Here is a 19,035-nt window from a genome sequence, read left to right on the forward strand (position 1 = left end):
TGGAGTTTATAAGATATGTTGGGTGCTTGACAGTTTTGAAAATCAGGTCTCATTTAAATGATTAAATATGTATTCAGGAACATAACTTTAGGCTTCCAGTTCTACATATCTTGGCCTCTAATTTTATAAATTATTTGTAACTACATGTACAGTTTCATTGTACGTTTCCTTGGCCAAACCTGCTCATGCAGGAACTACGTAAAAATGGCATTGTGGATTCCAATGTCTCAATGCTTGCAAGATCAAAATTATTGCTTAAAAGAGCTATTTTCACTTGTAAACTAAAAGTTAGACCTGCACCTAGGCTCATAATGGTAAGCTGCAGCCTTTCCTTCTTGTGCATCACCACCAGCAAGAAAGGCTGTAGCAAACCAGATTTTTCCTTCGGTTACACCTGTGCATTCCTAGTGCCTTCAAAATTATGCTCTCAGTATTTTTAAGTCCTTATAAAGCCCTCCTATTGCCCTGGTATCTGAGCACCTTAATAAAAACCAAACAAACAACCAACCCAGAAATAGCAACAATTACTCTTTTTTCCTTCCCAATCTCTAGCAGAAATATCCTGATTATAATATTTTGAAGGGAGACTATGTTTGTGGATGTGCAAAAAAACTTGAGGGAAAGTAAGTCAAAGAAATAAGTTTTGTATTTAATTCTGAAAGTGGTAAGGTCTATGGTCTGTCTTATTCCTCACAGGAGGGAGTGCCTCAAACTAGATCCAGCTTCTGTGAAAGTTCTGTCCCCTGCATTCACAGGCCTCCACCAAACAACTATAAACCAGTGAAATAATTTCACCAACAAACTCAGAAGAAAAAGAAATAACAATATTAATGTCTCTTTAAATATTTGGGAAGCACTCAAAGATTATGGTGATGGGAGCCATGTCAACTGACAATTTCATTGTGCTAGAGGAATACAGATACCTTGGGAGGTCATGGTCAGAAATGAGGTGGTATCACAGGTAGGTAGGGCCAATCCCATTGAGGGATTTTAGTATCATGAGAGAAACCCTGAACTGTATTCTATATTCAATGGGGAGCTAATGCAGAAAGCAGAGTCCAAAACTAATGTGTTTACAGCAACCACTGCTATTATGTTTGTACCAGCTGGAGTTTTTCAATGTTTGTGGCTTCACTCTTAGACACTTAGATGCAAAAGAAGTCATGAATGCAGAGATCACTGTGGCCTGGTCTGTGCCCTCTGAAACACTTGTGCAGACCAACTGTCTTCACTAGGTTAGCTCAGGTGTAACCAAAGCTGTTTGTAGTATGTTGCACAATAGGCCTAAAAACTAGGCAGCAAGGCATCCCTCATGCTGACTGATGTAGCCAAGCCACATTAAATTATGCAGCATCATTCATGAGCATCCAACTAAATTTTCAAGTTATGATTAAGTTAACACACCAAAATGAATATGCTAGGGTAGTGGAAGTTAACATTTATTCTGCTATTGTTTGGAGTCAGTTTTGTCACCCAAGGTGGGGTGGGGGAGGAGGAGGGTCAGGTAACTCCTGTAAGGCTTAGGAGCTATGCATGGCCATTACCTCCTCCTGCTAGCCTCTTCTAACCTGAGAAGAGCTTTGGCCCATTTCACTGCTTGTGTCCCCAACTCTATCATTCCTCTAACCACAAACAACACAGTCTCCCATTCTGAGGAGCTGCTCAATTCCGCTAACGTAGAGTGGATTACAAACTTCTGCATACCTTACCCTGCCTGGATGATGAGGTTCAACAAAGATCCTCCATCACCCAGATCCAGCGGTCAATTTCTTGCGCCTTTACTGCTGTCTCAATTGTGGAAGATTTCCCACTCTTTCTTTTTAAAGGTTGCAGAAAGTGAGCAGATGTGGGAAATTCAATTAATTCCACATTAGGTGAAAAACACAGCAAATAAAAAGACAGACAGGTAAATAAGCCAGGTAGGAAAGTAGTAAAGAAAGTGGCTGTTGTTTTGTGAATCTGTGTGGCAAAAGCAGACTGATGGAGAAACATGACAAAAAGATAAATTATATGTTTATTTGTATGGTTGCATAAACTGATTGGAACTTAGTAAACAATTATCTTGATGATGTACAAGAAGGAATAAGTACCCTGCTCAGCCTCTCCCAGTTGTGTTAGCACAGCAGAGCTAAAAGGAGTAACAAGCATTAAAAAGTGTTGTCACTAATGCTAGGTGATATGACTCAACAAAAGGAATTGATCAGCTGAATTAGGGGGGAGGGATAGCTCAGTGGTTTGAGCATTGGCCTGCTAAACCCAGGGTTGTAAGCTCAATCCTTGAGGGGGCCATTTAGGGATCCGGGGCAAAAATAAGGGATGGTACTTGGTCCTGCTGTGAAGGCAGGGGACTGGACTCGATGATCTTTCAAGGTCCCTTCCAGTTCTAGGAGATACTATAACTCCATATTTAAAAAAAGAAAAGTTTCCCACCCGTGCTTACAGTATGACCTTTGTAAACCACATCCACTTATTCTACCATAATCCAAGATAGAATCTGCATGTTGTATTTTCTTCCTCATGCTTTCAATACTTCACCTGCACCTCTTTGCACGCGCTGCAGTACGCCAAGGTAGGAAACCATATGCACCTGGTGGTAATGGTTTTGGTGAATAGCTATCTTTATCAGATGGACTCTTTCCAGGGTGTGTGGACTTTTTAGATGCTAATCCTGTATCGTAAAGCAGGAATACGGAGAGAAGAGAGAGTTCATTACAGTTACAACATGGAGAGACAGCTAGAGTTAAGGTTGCTTTGACATTTCCATTTTAAGGATCCTCTTTCAGCTGCTCATAACTTTCTCAAACATACACCTTTCCAGCTGAAATTTTTCAGGGCGAGTTTCTGACTAAGAATGAATTTTTCGTTTTTGAATGCTTGAGTGAAAATAGTTCAGGTATTCTTCAGTACCAAGAGAGTGAGAATATATCCTTATATCCATTAGCCCAGAGGCTGATTTAGCTTACAGTATGGACTGCACCACATTCCTGACTGTATAGCTAAGTGCCCACCCCACCTTTGGTCTTGCATCAGTTAGAACCAGCAACACTCGAAGTGCTCATGAAGTTTATATCATTTACCTCAGTGAAATGTCTGAAAATGGAAATACATTATTTTACTTTGAGTTATATTTCTCTGGAGGACATTCCATAATCCTGCTAATCTGGTGGGAGTGTAAAAAGACATGATTGATGTTGATGGGATTTCAAATTCCTGGTCACAGTTTAGCAAGTAACTAGGATTAAGGAGGGGTTAAAAAAAAAAAAACACACTTAGCAGCAGCAGGAATTTGTCTCCCCATCCTCACAACCGCCTCAATTTCAAGCCCTTTGAAATCTACCGATTCTGCACAGCTTGACTTATTATGCTTACCTCTGTGTCTCCAAATCACTGAAGCAAAGGATTAAAACAAGAGAAACAGCCAAAGAAATGCAATTAAATAGGATTTTAGTAACCTTTTAAAAAAATATTTAGACTATCATGTGTTGCATTCATTAGCCCATGTTTAAGAGATATATATTCAAAATAAGAACATTTTGACTAATTTATTCAAATTAGCAGGTTTACTTGCAGTAAAGAAGCGACAGGACTGCCATTCACACATAGAGCCAGATTCATCCTATCTTATGCTGGCAGTGGAGAGTCTGCTATGGAAAGCCTGAGACATGAAAAAATAGACAACCATCTGCTGCCAAGCCTCCAAGAGCCATAGCAGTTCAAAGAGTGCATAAAGTATGGCAAAGTCATCCTAGGAGGGAAGGAAAGGGTCTTGCTGATACAGCACACATCATTCAGATGTGCTTATTTTGCTTTTCTACTGACTGTGTGTTAATTGATGTGAAATGGGATCAGCAGAAGTAGGAATTCTCATTCAGCAATGAGAAAATCTGGAGAACTTTTGTATTTTAGGGAACACATAGAACATTGGGCAAATTTTAGCTATTCTAAAACACATTTTCAGGGTTGGGGTTTTTGGTTTTTTTGAAGTGTTTATTCTACTTCGTTTTAGATTGGAATTCAGTTGTTGAATCCTAATCTTCAAATTTTCACCTGATTTTCCATAAAGTGTTCTTGTCTGGCCATGTGGGATCACTGCTTATGCTGCTCCCAAATTACTGGATCTTTTGCTTTTGTATCTTTGATCTCTTCTCAGTTCATTCTGCATGAACCTAAGTACACAGTCTATTGAAAATATTGCTACCTCTCAAACAGAAAAGGAACTCCCAAAGAATGTTACTAATTCTACCAAGCACCAGGAAAAAGGGGAAGAAAAGAATAAGGCCTGGTCTAGACACAGTTTTTGTACCAATAAAAATATTTTGATTAGGGTGTCAAATTTTACGGAAATAATTATACCAATAGAACCCCACATATGGGCACAATTATACTGGTAGAACAGTGCTTCCTGTAAAGGAAGAGAAATAAATTATACTGATAAAAAAACCTTTATACAGTTATAACTGTATTCACACTGGGGGGCTTGTACTACTTTGAGTATACCAGCAAAGTTAAAGCAATACAAACTTTTGTGTTTAAACAAACCCTAAATGCAGTCTGGTCTCTTTTATGCCCCAACAGGAAGGAAGCAGTGAAATTTGACGAGAGGGACTAAAACTATTCAATTCAGTTTTTCAAAATTAGAAGAGGGGAAACTCTACAGCTGAGAAAAAAGAAAAGAAGGACTTGTGGCACCTTAGAAACTTTCGTGAGCTACAGCTCACTTCATCGGATGCATTCAGTTCCTGCATCCGATGAAGTGAGCTGTCGCTCACGAAAGCTTATGCTCAAATAAATTTGTTAGTCTCTAAGGTGGCACAGGTCTTCCTTTCCTTTTTGCGGATACAGACTAACATGGCTGCTACTCTGAAACCTGTCTACAGCTGAGGTTTTCCTACCTCTGTTCTAATAGGGAAAGTACTATTAGCTATGTCTAATGTCATCAACATAAAAGGTATCCCAGTTAATGACTAGAGTGATGATCAACATAAGAACAGAACAAGAGATCAGCAGCTAGTATTTTTAATCTGTGGGATGGCTAGGGGCTAATTGTTGGTTTAAGAATGTAGTTTCAATGGTTATTTCATAACCAAAAGCACTACATCTAATTTTCCTCCCACCTGCTATTGTTCTTCACAAAAAAATTCTCTTTATTTTTCCTCTCACTATTGAGATCAACTACATGTATAGTAAAATCATCATACAGAGATGAAGTGTTTGTATGAAGTAAATGAAAACTGTGTTATTACAATTTGTATTTGCCATCCTCTTGGGACCAATTTCACTGCCTTCTTTCTAGACAGATGGGGTCATGTAGAAAGCAAGAACTGACAAGCTTAGAAATAACTTTTGATTTCTTTCAAAGAGAAAGGGAAGGCAGTATTACCAATACGAATAGTAGCTTTTCCTTTCCGACCACTTCCTAGGACAATAGTTCTTTTTTTTGATTTAGGTTTGAGAATATCCTTTGAAGGAGATGTCAGCCACTTGTACTAGAACATTAAATAAAAACAAAAACACAAAACCCCCAAAATGTTAACTTCATTTTAGTAACTGATATTTCCGGAGGTACTGGCTTTGGAGTTTCATAGCTAATATGCTAAAGATTACTTTTCTATATTGAATATTTTATTTAATAAACTTCACTTATGTAGCCTTGTTAACAAATTTGAGTTTTCAATAAACAGGAATGAGTTAAAAATCTTCAAGATTTTTAGAGGGTGTGATCACTTGTTATAAGAAAATAATGTCCAACTTAATTGGATATAAACATCATACTATCTGCAGGCAAATGTTCCCAGAACACCTCTGAAGCACCCCCATCCAACTTTTCTTCCTCTGTGCAATAGTTCTCCTTTTATAGTAAGAAAAACAGAACATGCCCTGTAAAAAGGAAAAAACTGGTACTTGCTTTCCATGCTCCCCTACAGAGCTGACTCGTTGGAATGTCTGGCTCAAGCCAAAGTTCTCCAGAGTAATAAAGACTTTCTAGTAAGATATTATATTACAAATAAAATACAGCTTTTTTTAAAACAGCATCAAGTTTTTTGTTTGTTTGTTTTTTCAGTGCTTGCAGTGATAGGGCATGCCAATAGGGCACACTTGCCACAAGAATTCACACTAAAATTGAAGTGTATTGAGATCAAAGGAAATGCTGTGCTTTGAATTTACTGTTTTCCTTCAAGGTGACATCATGCTTTTTTGACGATTCTCAAAAAGGACTGGGTCTGACCAGTATTTTTCTAGCTTTATATTCCAAGTATCTATTCTAGTGTTTTGTTTGCTTTTTGAAGTATATGCCTCCTTGTAATGGCACATGGAAGACACTGGCTCCAAAAAGCTTGGCATCAATACAACAGCATTTGTCACATCAGAAAATTCTACACCCCCAACGCATGAAATTATTAAGAGCATTCTGGTAGGATTTTATGATTCTCTCTATTAGTGTGGTGATGATCAGAAAAGAATGTTAATGTAAAAGCAGCTTTATCTTTCTCAGCTGATCTGCCTTCCTTGTATTCAGAGTCAGATTTACATACTTTATGGACAAAAAAGTTTTTACTACTTTTTACAGCAGAGCCAACAATTATGGGAAAGTTAACTGGATTCTAATCTGGCTCATAAGACAACAGAAAAAGATTCTGCAAGTGAAGCTTAATAAATTAACCACAAAATATAAGCAAGAGTGAACATAGCTGGACTTTCAGAGTCCAGGTTGAATTTGCAGGTCTGACAGTTGGGCTAATTGCCATTTACAGTTGTTCTTCGAGAGTCACGTCTGCATTTTCACACTTGTATTCACATTTGTGGGATACACTATCTCTGGCATTGAGATGTGGAACTGCTTTGAAAAGCTGTGTCCTTTGGGAGATGCTTCATATAAGGGTGTGCAATCCCCAACTGTCTCAGTTCCTTCTCCCTACCCGCAGAGACCTGATGTTATATAGAACTATGAGACAGAAGAGAAGGTAGGCAGAGAGAGCAAATACACAGACATAATTCTTGAAGAACAACAGTCACTGGTAAGTAATCTCCCTTTCTTCTTCAAGGTCTTGTGAGTCTTCCCACTTGTGGGAGACTAACATATAGTGAGGTCCACCAGCAGGACAGTGAGCTAGGAGTTTAGTTAAATATGGATTGTAGCGTAAGTCTCCTAAACTAAGCACTGGAGCACAATGTTAAATCCCATTATAAGTTAAATCCAAGATAAGCACAATGCTGCTGTGCTTATCTTCATTAAGGGAACTTGCCTAATGCAATTATGCTACATTGGCTCTCATGGAGTATGTATTTTATAGTAGAGTGTACTGGTTTCCCACGTGAGATGTAATAATGTTTCATACATCTCCTAATCCAGTGAGAGCCTCTAGTTCCCTCACATCTCCCCAAATGCTACAAATAACTTATTGGGGATTTTATAAAAGGTTTGGTATTGTCCAAGTTAGAGCAGAACACCCTATTTACACTTGCGGTCAGGAGACAAGATTCCCATAGGTGGGAATGGGGTCTGGAGAAGAACACAGGGAGAGAAATACATTGTGCTAGGTACCAATCTGAGAGCACCTTAGGCATGAAACTGGGATGGGGTCTCATAATGACTTTGACCTGGTGTACCACAGTACAAGATGGTGTGGCCATCAAAGTGGAGGACTGTTCCAAAGGGTACTAGTGAGGTAAAAAGATCTTCAATAACTGTACACAGGGGGCACAATGGACATGTGCAATCACTCGAAGAAGAATTTAATTCACGGATTTAAAAAAAACTATCATATATTTTAGGTTAGGTGTTATTTTCCTAACCTAGGGAATTAGGAACACAAAGAACAGCTTTACTGCGACATTAAGGTTGACCAATTAAAGACCACTAAACATCAGAGCTTACAGAAGACACAGAACTTCCAACAGCATTTTTAACTTGATTATGTTGTACATTTGCACTGTTTTCTATTTCTATTTTTTTTGTTAAGTAACTAATTCCTGTTTTATTAGTTTATATTTTGTGTATTTTACAACATACAGGATGTTCAAAGTGGCATAGTTAATGCTACTGCTGGTGCTTTAACTTTTGCATTTTCTAAACTTTGGTGATTTTAACTGCAACCTGAACATTGTTTTTATTTAATATTAAATAAAAACAGTTATACTAATCTGTACAGAATCACGTGGTGTCATAATATCATGGTTTGTTTTAAATCCAAATATAGATAAACAGAAGTCATTCCAGAATGCCTGAAACATACCTCTGAACTGGCACTGTTTCCATTCATGAGAACTCTTTCAATAAGTTTTTTCATCAAAGTGTGATCTAGAGTGAAACAAACTCATTTAATTAATTTCAATATTAGATTATTTTATAAAAAATATTCAAAAATTGATTAATTGCGTTGTTAAATAATAGAATACCATTTATTTAAACATTTTTGAATGTTTTCTACATTTTCAAGCATACTGATTTCAATTACAACACAGAATACAAAGTGTACAGTGCTCACTTCATATTTATTTTTTATTACAAGTATTTGCACTGAAAGAAAACCAAAAGAAATCGTATCAGAGGGGTAGCCATATTAGTCTGTATCCACAAAAGTAACAAGGAGTCCGGTGGCACCTTAAAAACTAACAGATTTATTTGGGCATAAGCTTTTGTGGGTAAAAAGCCCACTTCTTCAGATGCATGGAGTGAAAATTACAGATGCAGTGTAGTGGGGTGGACACCCGCTTGGGCCCAGAAGGGTTTAAAGATAGCCTTGGGAGAGGGCTGGGACAGGGGAAGAGCTGGGCTGATTGGCAGAGCAGCCGCAGCTGGGGGCCACGTCCCAAACAGATCCAGTGGCCCTTATAAAAGCCAGGGAAGCCAGGAGCAGAAGAGCATTCTCTCTCTAGCTTCTGAGAGTGAGGGACCTGGCTGCAGGGACCTAAGCAAAGTATCTAGATTGGAGCAGGGCTGGGGAAGGGCCTGAGGTGCTGGGGAGCTCCAGCCTTGAAAACCCCAGGCTGCGGCCTCGCATTTGGTCCAACAGGAACTGGGGTTGCAGGGGACAGCCCAAGGTTACACAGAGGCAGCAGGTCCAAACCCAACCTTGCCTGTGATGAGTGATACTGCAGTCTGAACCCAGGGCGTGGGGGCTATCTGGTGACTGGCAGGAGCCTACGAATGAGGCGAGGTAGGGATAGTGGGCGGGGGGTTCCCCTGCGAGGGGGAGACCCAGAACTGTGGGGTACTGCCAGGGCACAGCACCCAGTGAAAGGGGCACCGGGGTCCTGGGAGGGTCACAGAAGGAAGCAGCAAGGCGAGACACCGGCCTGAAGAGGGTGCTCCAGAGGCTGGAACTTCCTTAAGACGACCAGCAGGAGGCGCCGCCAGGGCCCAGTTACATGCAGGCATAAATATACTGACACACTCCCTTTTCTTCATGCGTCAGTATACTTATGCCTGCATCTGTAATTTTCACTCCATGCAAAAGAAATAGTATTTTTCAATTCACCTAATACAAGTACTGTAGTGCAATATTTTTTTTGTTTATCATTTTTACAGTGCAAATATTTGTAATAAAAATATACACTTTGATTTCAATTACAACACAGAATAAAATATATATGAAAATGTAGAAAAAAATCCAAAAGATTAAATTCCAATTGTTATTCTATTGTTTAATAGTGCAATTAAAACTCTGATTAATCACAGTTTTAACATTTTTGAGTTAATCGCATGAGTTAACTGCGATTAATTGACAGCCCTAATCACAGAAATAAAGCGAGATAAAACAAGTCAACATCTCCCTTTATTTAAAATGTACTTGGCAAATATTCAGTAAAATTTGGTTTAATTTTTCTGAAAGTGCTACATTTTTTTAAAAAGGTATAAATGAAATATCTTTGTTTTTTAATCAGAATGGAAGGACAGATAAAAGTACGTACCAATTAATGGATTTTTTCTTACATCCAATATCACTAGAGTTGTATTAGTTTGAAAAGCATCTAACAATGATTTTGCCCCATCATTGGAAATTCCACACTGCTGCATGTCCAGTGCTGAAATGTTTAAAAAACGTTAAACATTACTCAGTTGCATCACATAAAACGAATAATTCACATAATTAATCTATCCATAATGAAAACATCCACATGCATGCACCTAAGAGTCTTGCGAGTAACCAAAATAAATACATAAATAAATAGTATTCTGAACTCTACCCAAGGGAGAGCTAAGGTAATATTTTAAATGCAGGATGGAGATTAACATTTAAGTCATTATCAGATATCAAAGTTTCAAGATACAGCTGCTGGCAGTGTTCCCTCTAATTTTTCCCACCCATGTGTGGAATGAATTTTGTTATGTGCACCAGTATGGAGGTGATGTGCACCAATATGGAGGTGATGTATGACACATCACCACCATATTGGTGCACATAACAAAATTCATGTGGTGGGGGGCTCAGGGCGGGCTCTGGGGTGGTGCCAGGGATGAGGCATTTGGGGTGCAGGCTGCCCTGGGGCTGCGACCGGGAGAGAGGACTCCCCCGCACAGCAGCACTTGGGCTGGGCGGGAGGGGAGCCTCTCCCCACTGTGGCAGTTCCGGGGCTGGGGCCATGGGATAGGTGCCTCTCCCACAGCCGCGGCAGGTCCGGACCAGGCTGGGTTGAGGCTGGGGAAGGGGCGCGTCTCCCCCAGCTGCAGCAGATCCGTGGCCGAGGGAGAGGCATCTCTCCCGGCCACTGCCCTGAGCACCTGTATGGCATTTAAAAGGCTGCTGCACAGCTTAAAGGACACTTAGGCTGCTGGACAAACATGAAAGAAAATAAATATTTGTGAACAGAAAGAGGATTGTTCTTTTAAAAGTTTTTAAAATACTGAAATATCAGCAGAATTTAAAGGTTTATGTTTAAATCCAGAATACTCTTGACTAGAATGGTCTCTTTTGCACTAAATGATAGCAGTTGTACAATATTTCTGAACAACATTTACATTAAATTAAAAATCCCTATCGCATCATCGCATACACTCAGTTATCTTTATGATTGGTTTTGAAAATTGCTAACTTGAACAGCAGTGAAGCAAGGTCTAATATGCAAGGCAATATTAAATGTAATGGTGCTCAACACCAATCAACAGCTGCTGGGAGACAATAAATAAATTCAATAACTTAGGTTTTAAATACTGGCTTCAGTATTTCACGGGGGGGGGGGAACACGACACATCACTATGCAGATAATTGTATTATCCAATACTTTTAAACTTGCTGTAACTTTGCCGTATCTTGCAATATTCTTTCATGTTGTACAGCCACAGTATTTTCCCAGATGTGGTCCACAGTCAAACATACTGAAAAGGTAAAATAAAGTTCTACAACTAATAAATTACTCCAGATTACAGAGCTGTAAGAAAGCCAAGATATCTGGAATTCTATAGCCACCTTAAGGTTTATGTACAGTAGATGAAGACCCTTATAAGAGTGCCACCAAAATTTGTTCAGGAGTTTCACAAAATTACAGTTACCAAAATTAGAATTAAATACCAAGTAGTGTCTAATCACCATGAAAACATTATTTCTTCTTCTATAAAACCTCTCCACATATTAGCTACTAGATTTATATTTTGTAAGCGTTATCCCCAGCTTGTAAATACTGAAACTTAGAAAATATTACCTATACATTTATTACAGATGCAAATCAGCTACTGTTAAGACAATTTCTAATGTGCCAATGTGCATCTCGTTTTGGTTGGGAAAGTCCACTTTTTAAGGGACTCAGGGGTCTCAATTGTTTTGGTATAACTGGGAATTTGTCCCATTTGCTCTTGCCACCTGATCATCAGTTGTCAAAAGCAAATGGGACAAATGCCCAGTTTTCCCCAAAAAATGGGACATGTAGGAACGTTCAGGGTGCGGGGGGGGAGGGGGGGAGGGAAGAAGAGAGCAGCAATGCCAGCCCCCCGCACAGCAGGGCTTGGGTGAGCAGTGACGCTCACCCAAACCCCTCCTGGTCTTCCGTTTTACCTTTGGGAAATATGGTCACCCTACTTAGAAGCAAAGAACAATATTTTACCATACCTTTCAGCCACAGGTCCTCTCCAAGACATTCTGCAAAGGCTCTAGCACCTCGATCACCAACAAGTGTATTGCAGTTGAGAGTGATACGCCTCAAACCTGTCATGCAGTCAAAATCAGGTCTCCTGTAGCGTAGGCTTTCAGCCCAAGCTTCACCGTGTCTTTTCATTGCCTGATGCTTTGAAAACAGAACAAGTTAACATTAGTGGTGAGGTGAAGCCATCAACACTGATGCAAAGAAGATTAATTAAAATAATGATTAATTTACAATTACTATTATTGAAATGAAATAAAACCCAACTATGTTACTGAATTTAAGAAAAATACACACAATCATGCTCTTACACATTATGCCTATGATATGCTTATTAAGTCACATGCTTATTACTGATAATTTCATGAAGTAAAATATAAACCAGGTTCAGAGAATTCCTTCAGCATCTCCCTGCCTGCTTTTTATCAAGCTGAGATATACGATAGCCTCTTTGACACTTGTGTCTTTACTAACAGACACTCATTAAAATGTTTTTCTTATTATTATTTTCACAAAGACCAATATTTTAGTTTAAACACACCTTATAGTTCTACCATTTTCTCTTCTATTATTGAAAAAATATTTAAATAATTTTAATCATTGAGCTTGTTATGCATGAAATGTTCACTGTGAGCCTTGAATTGCAAACTTGATTTGCTCATTAATCCAAGAAATATAGGGCTGGAAGGGACCTCAAAAGATCATCTACCTCACCCTCCCTAGCAGAAAGATTGACTACCTAGACCATCCCTGAGAGATGTTTGTCTAACCTGTCCTTAAAAACCACCAATGACAGGGATTCCACAGCTCCAAAGTAACCAGTTCCAGAGCTTAACATTCCTTATAGTTAGAAAGTTATTCCTAATATCCAACCTAAATCTCCCTTGCAGAAAATGAGACTGATTACTTCTTTTCCAACCCTCACTGAACATGGAGAACAACTGATCATCGTCCTCTTTATAACCACCTTTCACATATTTGAAGACCATTACCTGGTACCCTCTCAGTCTTACCTTCTCAATACTAAACATGGCCAATTATTTAAATCTTTTCTCATAGGTCATGTTTTCTAAACCTCTTATGTTTCTTGATCTCCTCTGGACTTTCTTCAATTGGTCCACATCCTTCTTAAAGCATAATGCCCAAAAATGGATGCAGTTCTTCAGGTGAGGTGTCACCAGTGCCAAATGTCATTCTTGTGGATGACATTCCTGTTTAAAGAAAAGGAGTACTTGTGGCACCTTAGAAACTAAAAGTACTCCTTTTCTTTTTGCGGATACAGACTAACATGGCTGCTACTCTGATTCCTGTTTAAATATCCCTGAATGACACTTGCATTTTTTTGCAACAGAATCATATCGTTGACTAATATCCAATTTGTAATCCTCTATAACCCCAGTCTTTTTTCTGCATTACAACTGCCTAGCCAGTTTTTCCCCATTTTATATTTGTGCATTTGATTTTGCCTTCCTAAGTGCAGTACCTTACATCAGTCTGAATTTCATCTTGCTGATTTTACACCAATTCTCCAATTTATCAAGATCATTTTGAATTTTAATCCTGCTCACCGAAGCACTTGCAACCTCCCCCAGCTTGGTATCATCTGCAAATTTTATGAGCGTTACTCTCCACTCCATCATCCAAGTCATTAATGAAAATACATTACAAACAAAAACACGGGCCAGATCCCTGCAGGACCCCATTTGGTATGTCCTCCTACTTTGACTGAAAAATCACTGGTAACTGCTCTTTGAGAAAGGTATGTTAATATGTATACAAAAGACCTAATGCAAAAACCGCAAAAGCAAGAAAGAAATAAGCCATCTAGCAAGTTTATAGCCTCTTCTCCGTCTCCTAGAGACACAGATTTCCCAAACATACCCACCATATACCACTCAGCATTGCTGGGTAGACAGGGAACAGTGTCATTCATCATGTCCTACTATTGTTTTTAAACCAAAATTTATAGTACAAAGGAAAACAACAATTAAGCCTCAGAACTGGCATTCTAGAACTTTTAAAAGATAAGCACTGATGTTTTTCCATCAGTAAAAGGATACCAGCCCCACAACTATCTTTATGAATAAAGACTTTTTAATAAAGAGTTCTTCCTGGGAAGCAATAACTCAGAGACTTAACGGTCACGGTGGATAATCAAATGAACACAAACTTCCAGTTCAATGCTGTGGCCAAAGGGCTAATATGATCCTTGGATGCATAAACAGGTGGATCTCAAGTAGGAATACAGAAATTATATTACTTCTGTATTTGGGACTGGTGAGAGTACTGCTGGAATACTGCATCCAATTCTGATGTCCATAATTTAAGAAGGATGTGACATATTGGAGAAGGTTCAAAAAGCCACAAGAATTATTAAAGTACTGGAAAACATGTTTCAGAATGACTTAGCTTCTTGAGTCTATTATTTAGCTCAACAAAGAGAAAATTAAGGGATGACTTGATCAGAGTTTTTACGTACCTACATGGGATACAGGTGCTTGATAATTGGATCTTTAATCTAGCAAACAAAGGCAGAACAAGATCCAATAACTGCAGACTGAAGCTAGACAAACCAAACTGGAAATAAGGCACATAGTTTTAAGTGTAATTAATCCTTGAAAAAACGTACCAAGGTTTATGGAGGAGTCTTCACCATTGGCATTTATTATTTTAACACAGCTAATAAATATAACAGATGAGAAAGAAAAGATAGATATCTAACTTGGAATTGAGAGACATTATCAGATTATACAATAAGATAGGTAATACAAGTAAAATCAAACTATTCTCCAGAATCACTTCTTTAGAAAGGGGGAAAGAACACAAGGGCGGGGGGGGAGGGAAAGAGGCAAAAGAAGGAAAAATGGTATTTAAAGTGAAGAGAGGACCAAAGAAAAGCTTGAAAGGTAAGTAAAAAAGAATAAGAGAAAAATGATAAAACAGAGAGGAAAGGGCGGTGGAGTGGGGGGATACAAGAGATGGAAGGGATAGTCTCAGAAGATGAGTGGGACCTAGGGTCTTGGAGGGCACTGCAGACAAGGTTACCCACTGGGGAATTAAATTGATTATTCCAATACTTCAAAAAATGCAGACCACATATCTAGACGTTCATTTTGGTTGTTAATATTGCTAAACATTATTTATTGCACTGCCGGCACGTTAACCAAGTCAGAGTACCAATCTTTGGTAGCTGGGCACCTTTGGAACTTCTACCATTGTAGAATTAGATATTTGGCTACGATCCGAGCTCTACCCGGTCAAAGTTTTTTCAAAGGATTTCAGTTTCTAAAACAGATTGCATAGGTGAGGCATGAAGGAATATTTTTAATTATGTGGTTTATGCTCAAAATCTCTTTTTAATCCTATCAGGCCAAAGAATAGGTCTATGGGCAGTACATTTTTCAAGTTATCCCAAATTAAAGACAATGATATTTAAATTTAGAAGCAACCAGACACCAGGCTTTCTGAGCAGCAAAACTGTGACTGATTTCTCCCTAAAGAAAGGGTAGAAGTTTAAGTTTAGGACTGATTCTGGTGGTAGTGGGATGACAATTCCCTCCTACATGTACAACTGGGGCTGGAGAAGATGGGAATGAATAGGAGAACTGAAAGGTGGGTAAGGAACTGATTAAAGGGAAGACTAAAGGGGGTCATGCTGAAAGATGAACTGTCAGGAAGGCGTGTAATTATTAGTGGAATTCCTCAGGGATCATTCATGGGACCACTTTTATTTAATATTTTCATTAATGACCTTGGCACAAAAAGTGGTGTGCTAATAAAATATGCATATAAACACACCAGTTGGGAGGTATTGCTGGTATGGAGGAGGACTGGAATATTACATAAGAAGATTTGGACGACTTTGAAAACAGGAGTAATAGAAATGGGATGAAAACTAATAGTACAGACACTGCCCGACTTACGCAATCATTCTGTTCCGGAACGCCTTGCGTAACTCGAATTTTGCATAAGTCGGAAACGTATACCAGACCATTACGCCAAAAAAACCCAAAAAAACATCCACCCCACAACCTCCTATTTCTAGCTCACACAAATCCGCACCTACAGAAAAAGTTCTGTAAGTCGGGTCTTGCATAACCTGGGAGCATTTATACTAAGTGCAAAGTTATGCACTTAGGGACTAATAACAAGACTTATCAATTGGAAGTGACAGAGGAGGAGAAAAAGCTGGGCGTACTGGTCAATTATAGGATGACTACGAGCTGCCAAGGCAATGTGGCCATGAAAGAGGCAAATGCAATCCTACAATGTATCAAGTGAGGTATTTCCAGTGAAGTTATGGAAGTGTATTACTACTGTACAAGGCACGGGTGAGACCTCCTCTAGAATAGTGTGTGCTATTCTGGTCTCCCATGTTTAAGAAAAATAAATTCAAACTGGTCCATAGAAGGGCTACTAGGAGGATCAGAGGAATGGAGAAAAAAGAGCTTGGCTTGTTTAGCCTAACTCAGTGGTTCTCAAACTTTTGTACTGGTGACCCCTTTCACATAGCAAGCCTCTGAGTGCGACCCCCCTTATAAATTAAAAACACTTTTAAATATATTTAACACCATTATAAATGCTGGAGGCTGACAGCTCATGACACCCCACCCCATGTAATAACCTTGCGACCCCAAGGGGTCCCGACCCCCCAGTTTGAGAACCCCTGGCCTAACCAAACGAAGGCAAAGGGGAGATATGATTATCCCTCTGATCTATTTATAGAGAGCAAACACCAGGGAGGGAGAGAAGTTATTTAAGTTAAGGGCCAATACTGGCACAAGAATAAATGGATATAAACAGGCCATCAACAAGTTTAGGCTTAAAATTAGACAAAGGTTTCTAACCATCAAAAGAGTAAAGTTCCAAGAAGAATAATGGGGACAAAATCCTAACTGACTTCAAGACTGAGCTTAATAAATTTTTGGAGGAGATGGTATGATGAGGTTGCCTACAGAGTCAGATGGCCCAGCTGCAATTGCTATTAACAAATATCTCCAACAGTCAGAGATGGATCACCAGATGGGGAGGGTTCTGAGTTATTACAGAGAACTCTTTCCCAGGTGTCTGGCTGGTGGGTCTCACCCACATGCTCAGGGACTAACTAATCACTGTATTTGGAGTTGGGAAGGATTTTTTTCCCCATATCAGATAGGCAGAGATCCTTAGGAATTTTCATTTTCCTCTGCAGCCTGGGGGCCCGGGTCACTTGCTGGTTTGAATGAGAGTAAATGATGGATTCTCTGTAACATGAAGTCTTTACATAAAGATTTGATGACTTCAGTAACTCAGCCAGAAGTTATAGACTTATTACAGGAATGGGTGGGTGAGATTCTGTGGCCGGCAATGTGCAGGAGGTCAGATTAGATGATCACGATGGTCCCTTCTGGCCTTAAAGTGTATGACAGCCTGGGTGTCGAGGAGAGGGACACACCATTGTGTTGCCTTACTCATGATTCAGGATACATAGTTGAGTAGACCAAAGGCAGTTGCATTTTTTCCAAAGAATATTCTGGGCTTGTTGCCCATACCGCACAAGGAGTTCTTAAAAGTGTTATTAATTTTGAAAAGAAACAGAGCAAGGAGCTAAGAACAAGTAGAAGTCACAAGAGAACATTTGTTTTTAATATTTTAACTCTGCCTGAATAGAAGGAGGGCCTGACATCTATGTAAATCCAAAACCATCTGTGTGATAAAAGAATTGAAATCAATTTTGACTATTTTTCTTAGGTCTCTGGAAAAGAGGACTCCTAACTACCTGATTTCCGCCTGCTGCCAATGAAAACTATAATCTGAGAGGGAAAGTTGAGCACCCCTGAGAGATACTGAGAGTCACCAACCTATGCCAATTTATTTTCTACCCTGAAATTTTCCTGAACAATTCAGCAGTTTGTAATATTGGGGATGGTCTGAAGAGGGTTGGAAGTGAATAAAAATGTATAATCAGCATGCTGGCATATTTTCATCTCTTGGGAACCCTAGGCACTATAACTTGTATTTGACTCCAAAGCCAAATCAAACAGGGGGGAGGAGAGGGGACATCCCTGTCTTGTACCAAGGAGGAGAGAGGATATAATTGGTTACAACACGGGAGCTAGGATTGGAGTACAAAAGTCTAATCCAGGAAATGAAAGAGGGACCAAATCCAAATTTTTGTAGGCTGAGGAACAAAGACTTTTTCTACGTGTGACAGAACAGTTCTGAAGGGTTTTAATAGTAGGACAGCACGGAGAAGCTGACGAGTGTTGTCTGACCCACGTCTCTTTTGTAAAAATCCTGTGTAAGCAGCGTTACATTCCTCATTATTTTTTTTAGTCATCCAGGTAGAATTTTAGACAAGTAATGCCAGAGTTCATTAAGGGTATTGGGCAATAGCTAGCACATTCTTGGGCATCTTTGCCTGGCTTAAAGCTTGACGGAAACTAGGGATTCATTCACTAAAGAAGGAAAAGAGTCTTTAACAAAAGCCTCAGTGTATACTTCAGACAGTCTGGGAGCCAGGCGGTCTTTGATTTGGGCCTAAATTTCAGCTAGAAAGCCATCTAGACAATATTTTTAATTATGCAGCTCTAATTTAAGCATATCTGTTTTTCCTTTCATGGCTTAACAGTTTCTAAATGATCAAATACAGCCCATAAGGCCTACAGTCCGGATCCAAGCCCACTGAACTCAGTAGAAAGACTTTCATTTTCTTCAATGGGCATTGGATCAGGCCCTCAATTCTTGGGATAGAAGAGGAGGTTGCATTGCCAAGAGTACAATAGTTTTCCTTGAACTACTGATGTGCATAAGCTTAGCTTGTTTCTTTATCAACAAAAAGAAGACAGCAGCTAAACTGTAGTGCAAACAATTAAAATTAGAATGACTATTTGTGCTCTCATAGGCCCTAATTCTGGGCGGTATAAAAGCATATATGTAACTTTAAGCATGCGAATAGTCCCATTGACTTCACTGTTTGAA

The 19,035-nt window shown here is 39.2% G+C and overlaps 1 protein-coding gene across 7 annotated transcripts in view; it reads right to left on the bottom strand.

Annotated features, from left to right (window-relative positions):
• Positions 1-19,035, bottom strand: part of CEP78 (centrosomal protein 78) — a 52,794-nt gene that overhangs the window by 21,640 nt on the left and 12,119 nt on the right. For 6 of the 7 annotated variants that reach the window (XM_075128700.1, XM_075128699.1, XM_075128703.1 and 3 more), the window contains exons 6-11: positions 12,045-12,219; positions 9,913-10,026; positions 8,235-8,299; positions 5,381-5,486; positions 3,370-3,387; positions 2,536-2,668 (exon numbers count right to left, since the gene is read on the bottom strand). In XM_075128700.1, the coding sequence (XP_074984801.1) occupies positions 2,536-2,668; positions 3,370-3,387; positions 5,381-5,486; positions 8,235-8,299; positions 9,913-10,026; positions 12,045-12,219 (611 nt within the window). The remainder of the gene's footprint in view (positions 1-2,535; positions 2,669-3,369; positions 3,388-5,380; positions 5,487-8,234; positions 8,300-9,912; positions 10,027-12,044; positions 12,220-19,035) is intronic. The other variant, XM_075128704.1, reaches the window with a different exon arrangement.

Source organism: Caretta caretta, chromosome 5 (assembly GCF_965140235.1).
Source record: "Caretta caretta isolate rCarCar2 chromosome 5, rCarCar1.hap1, whole genome shotgun sequence".
Taxonomy (NCBI): Eukaryota; Metazoa; Chordata; order Testudines; family Cheloniidae; genus Caretta; species Caretta caretta.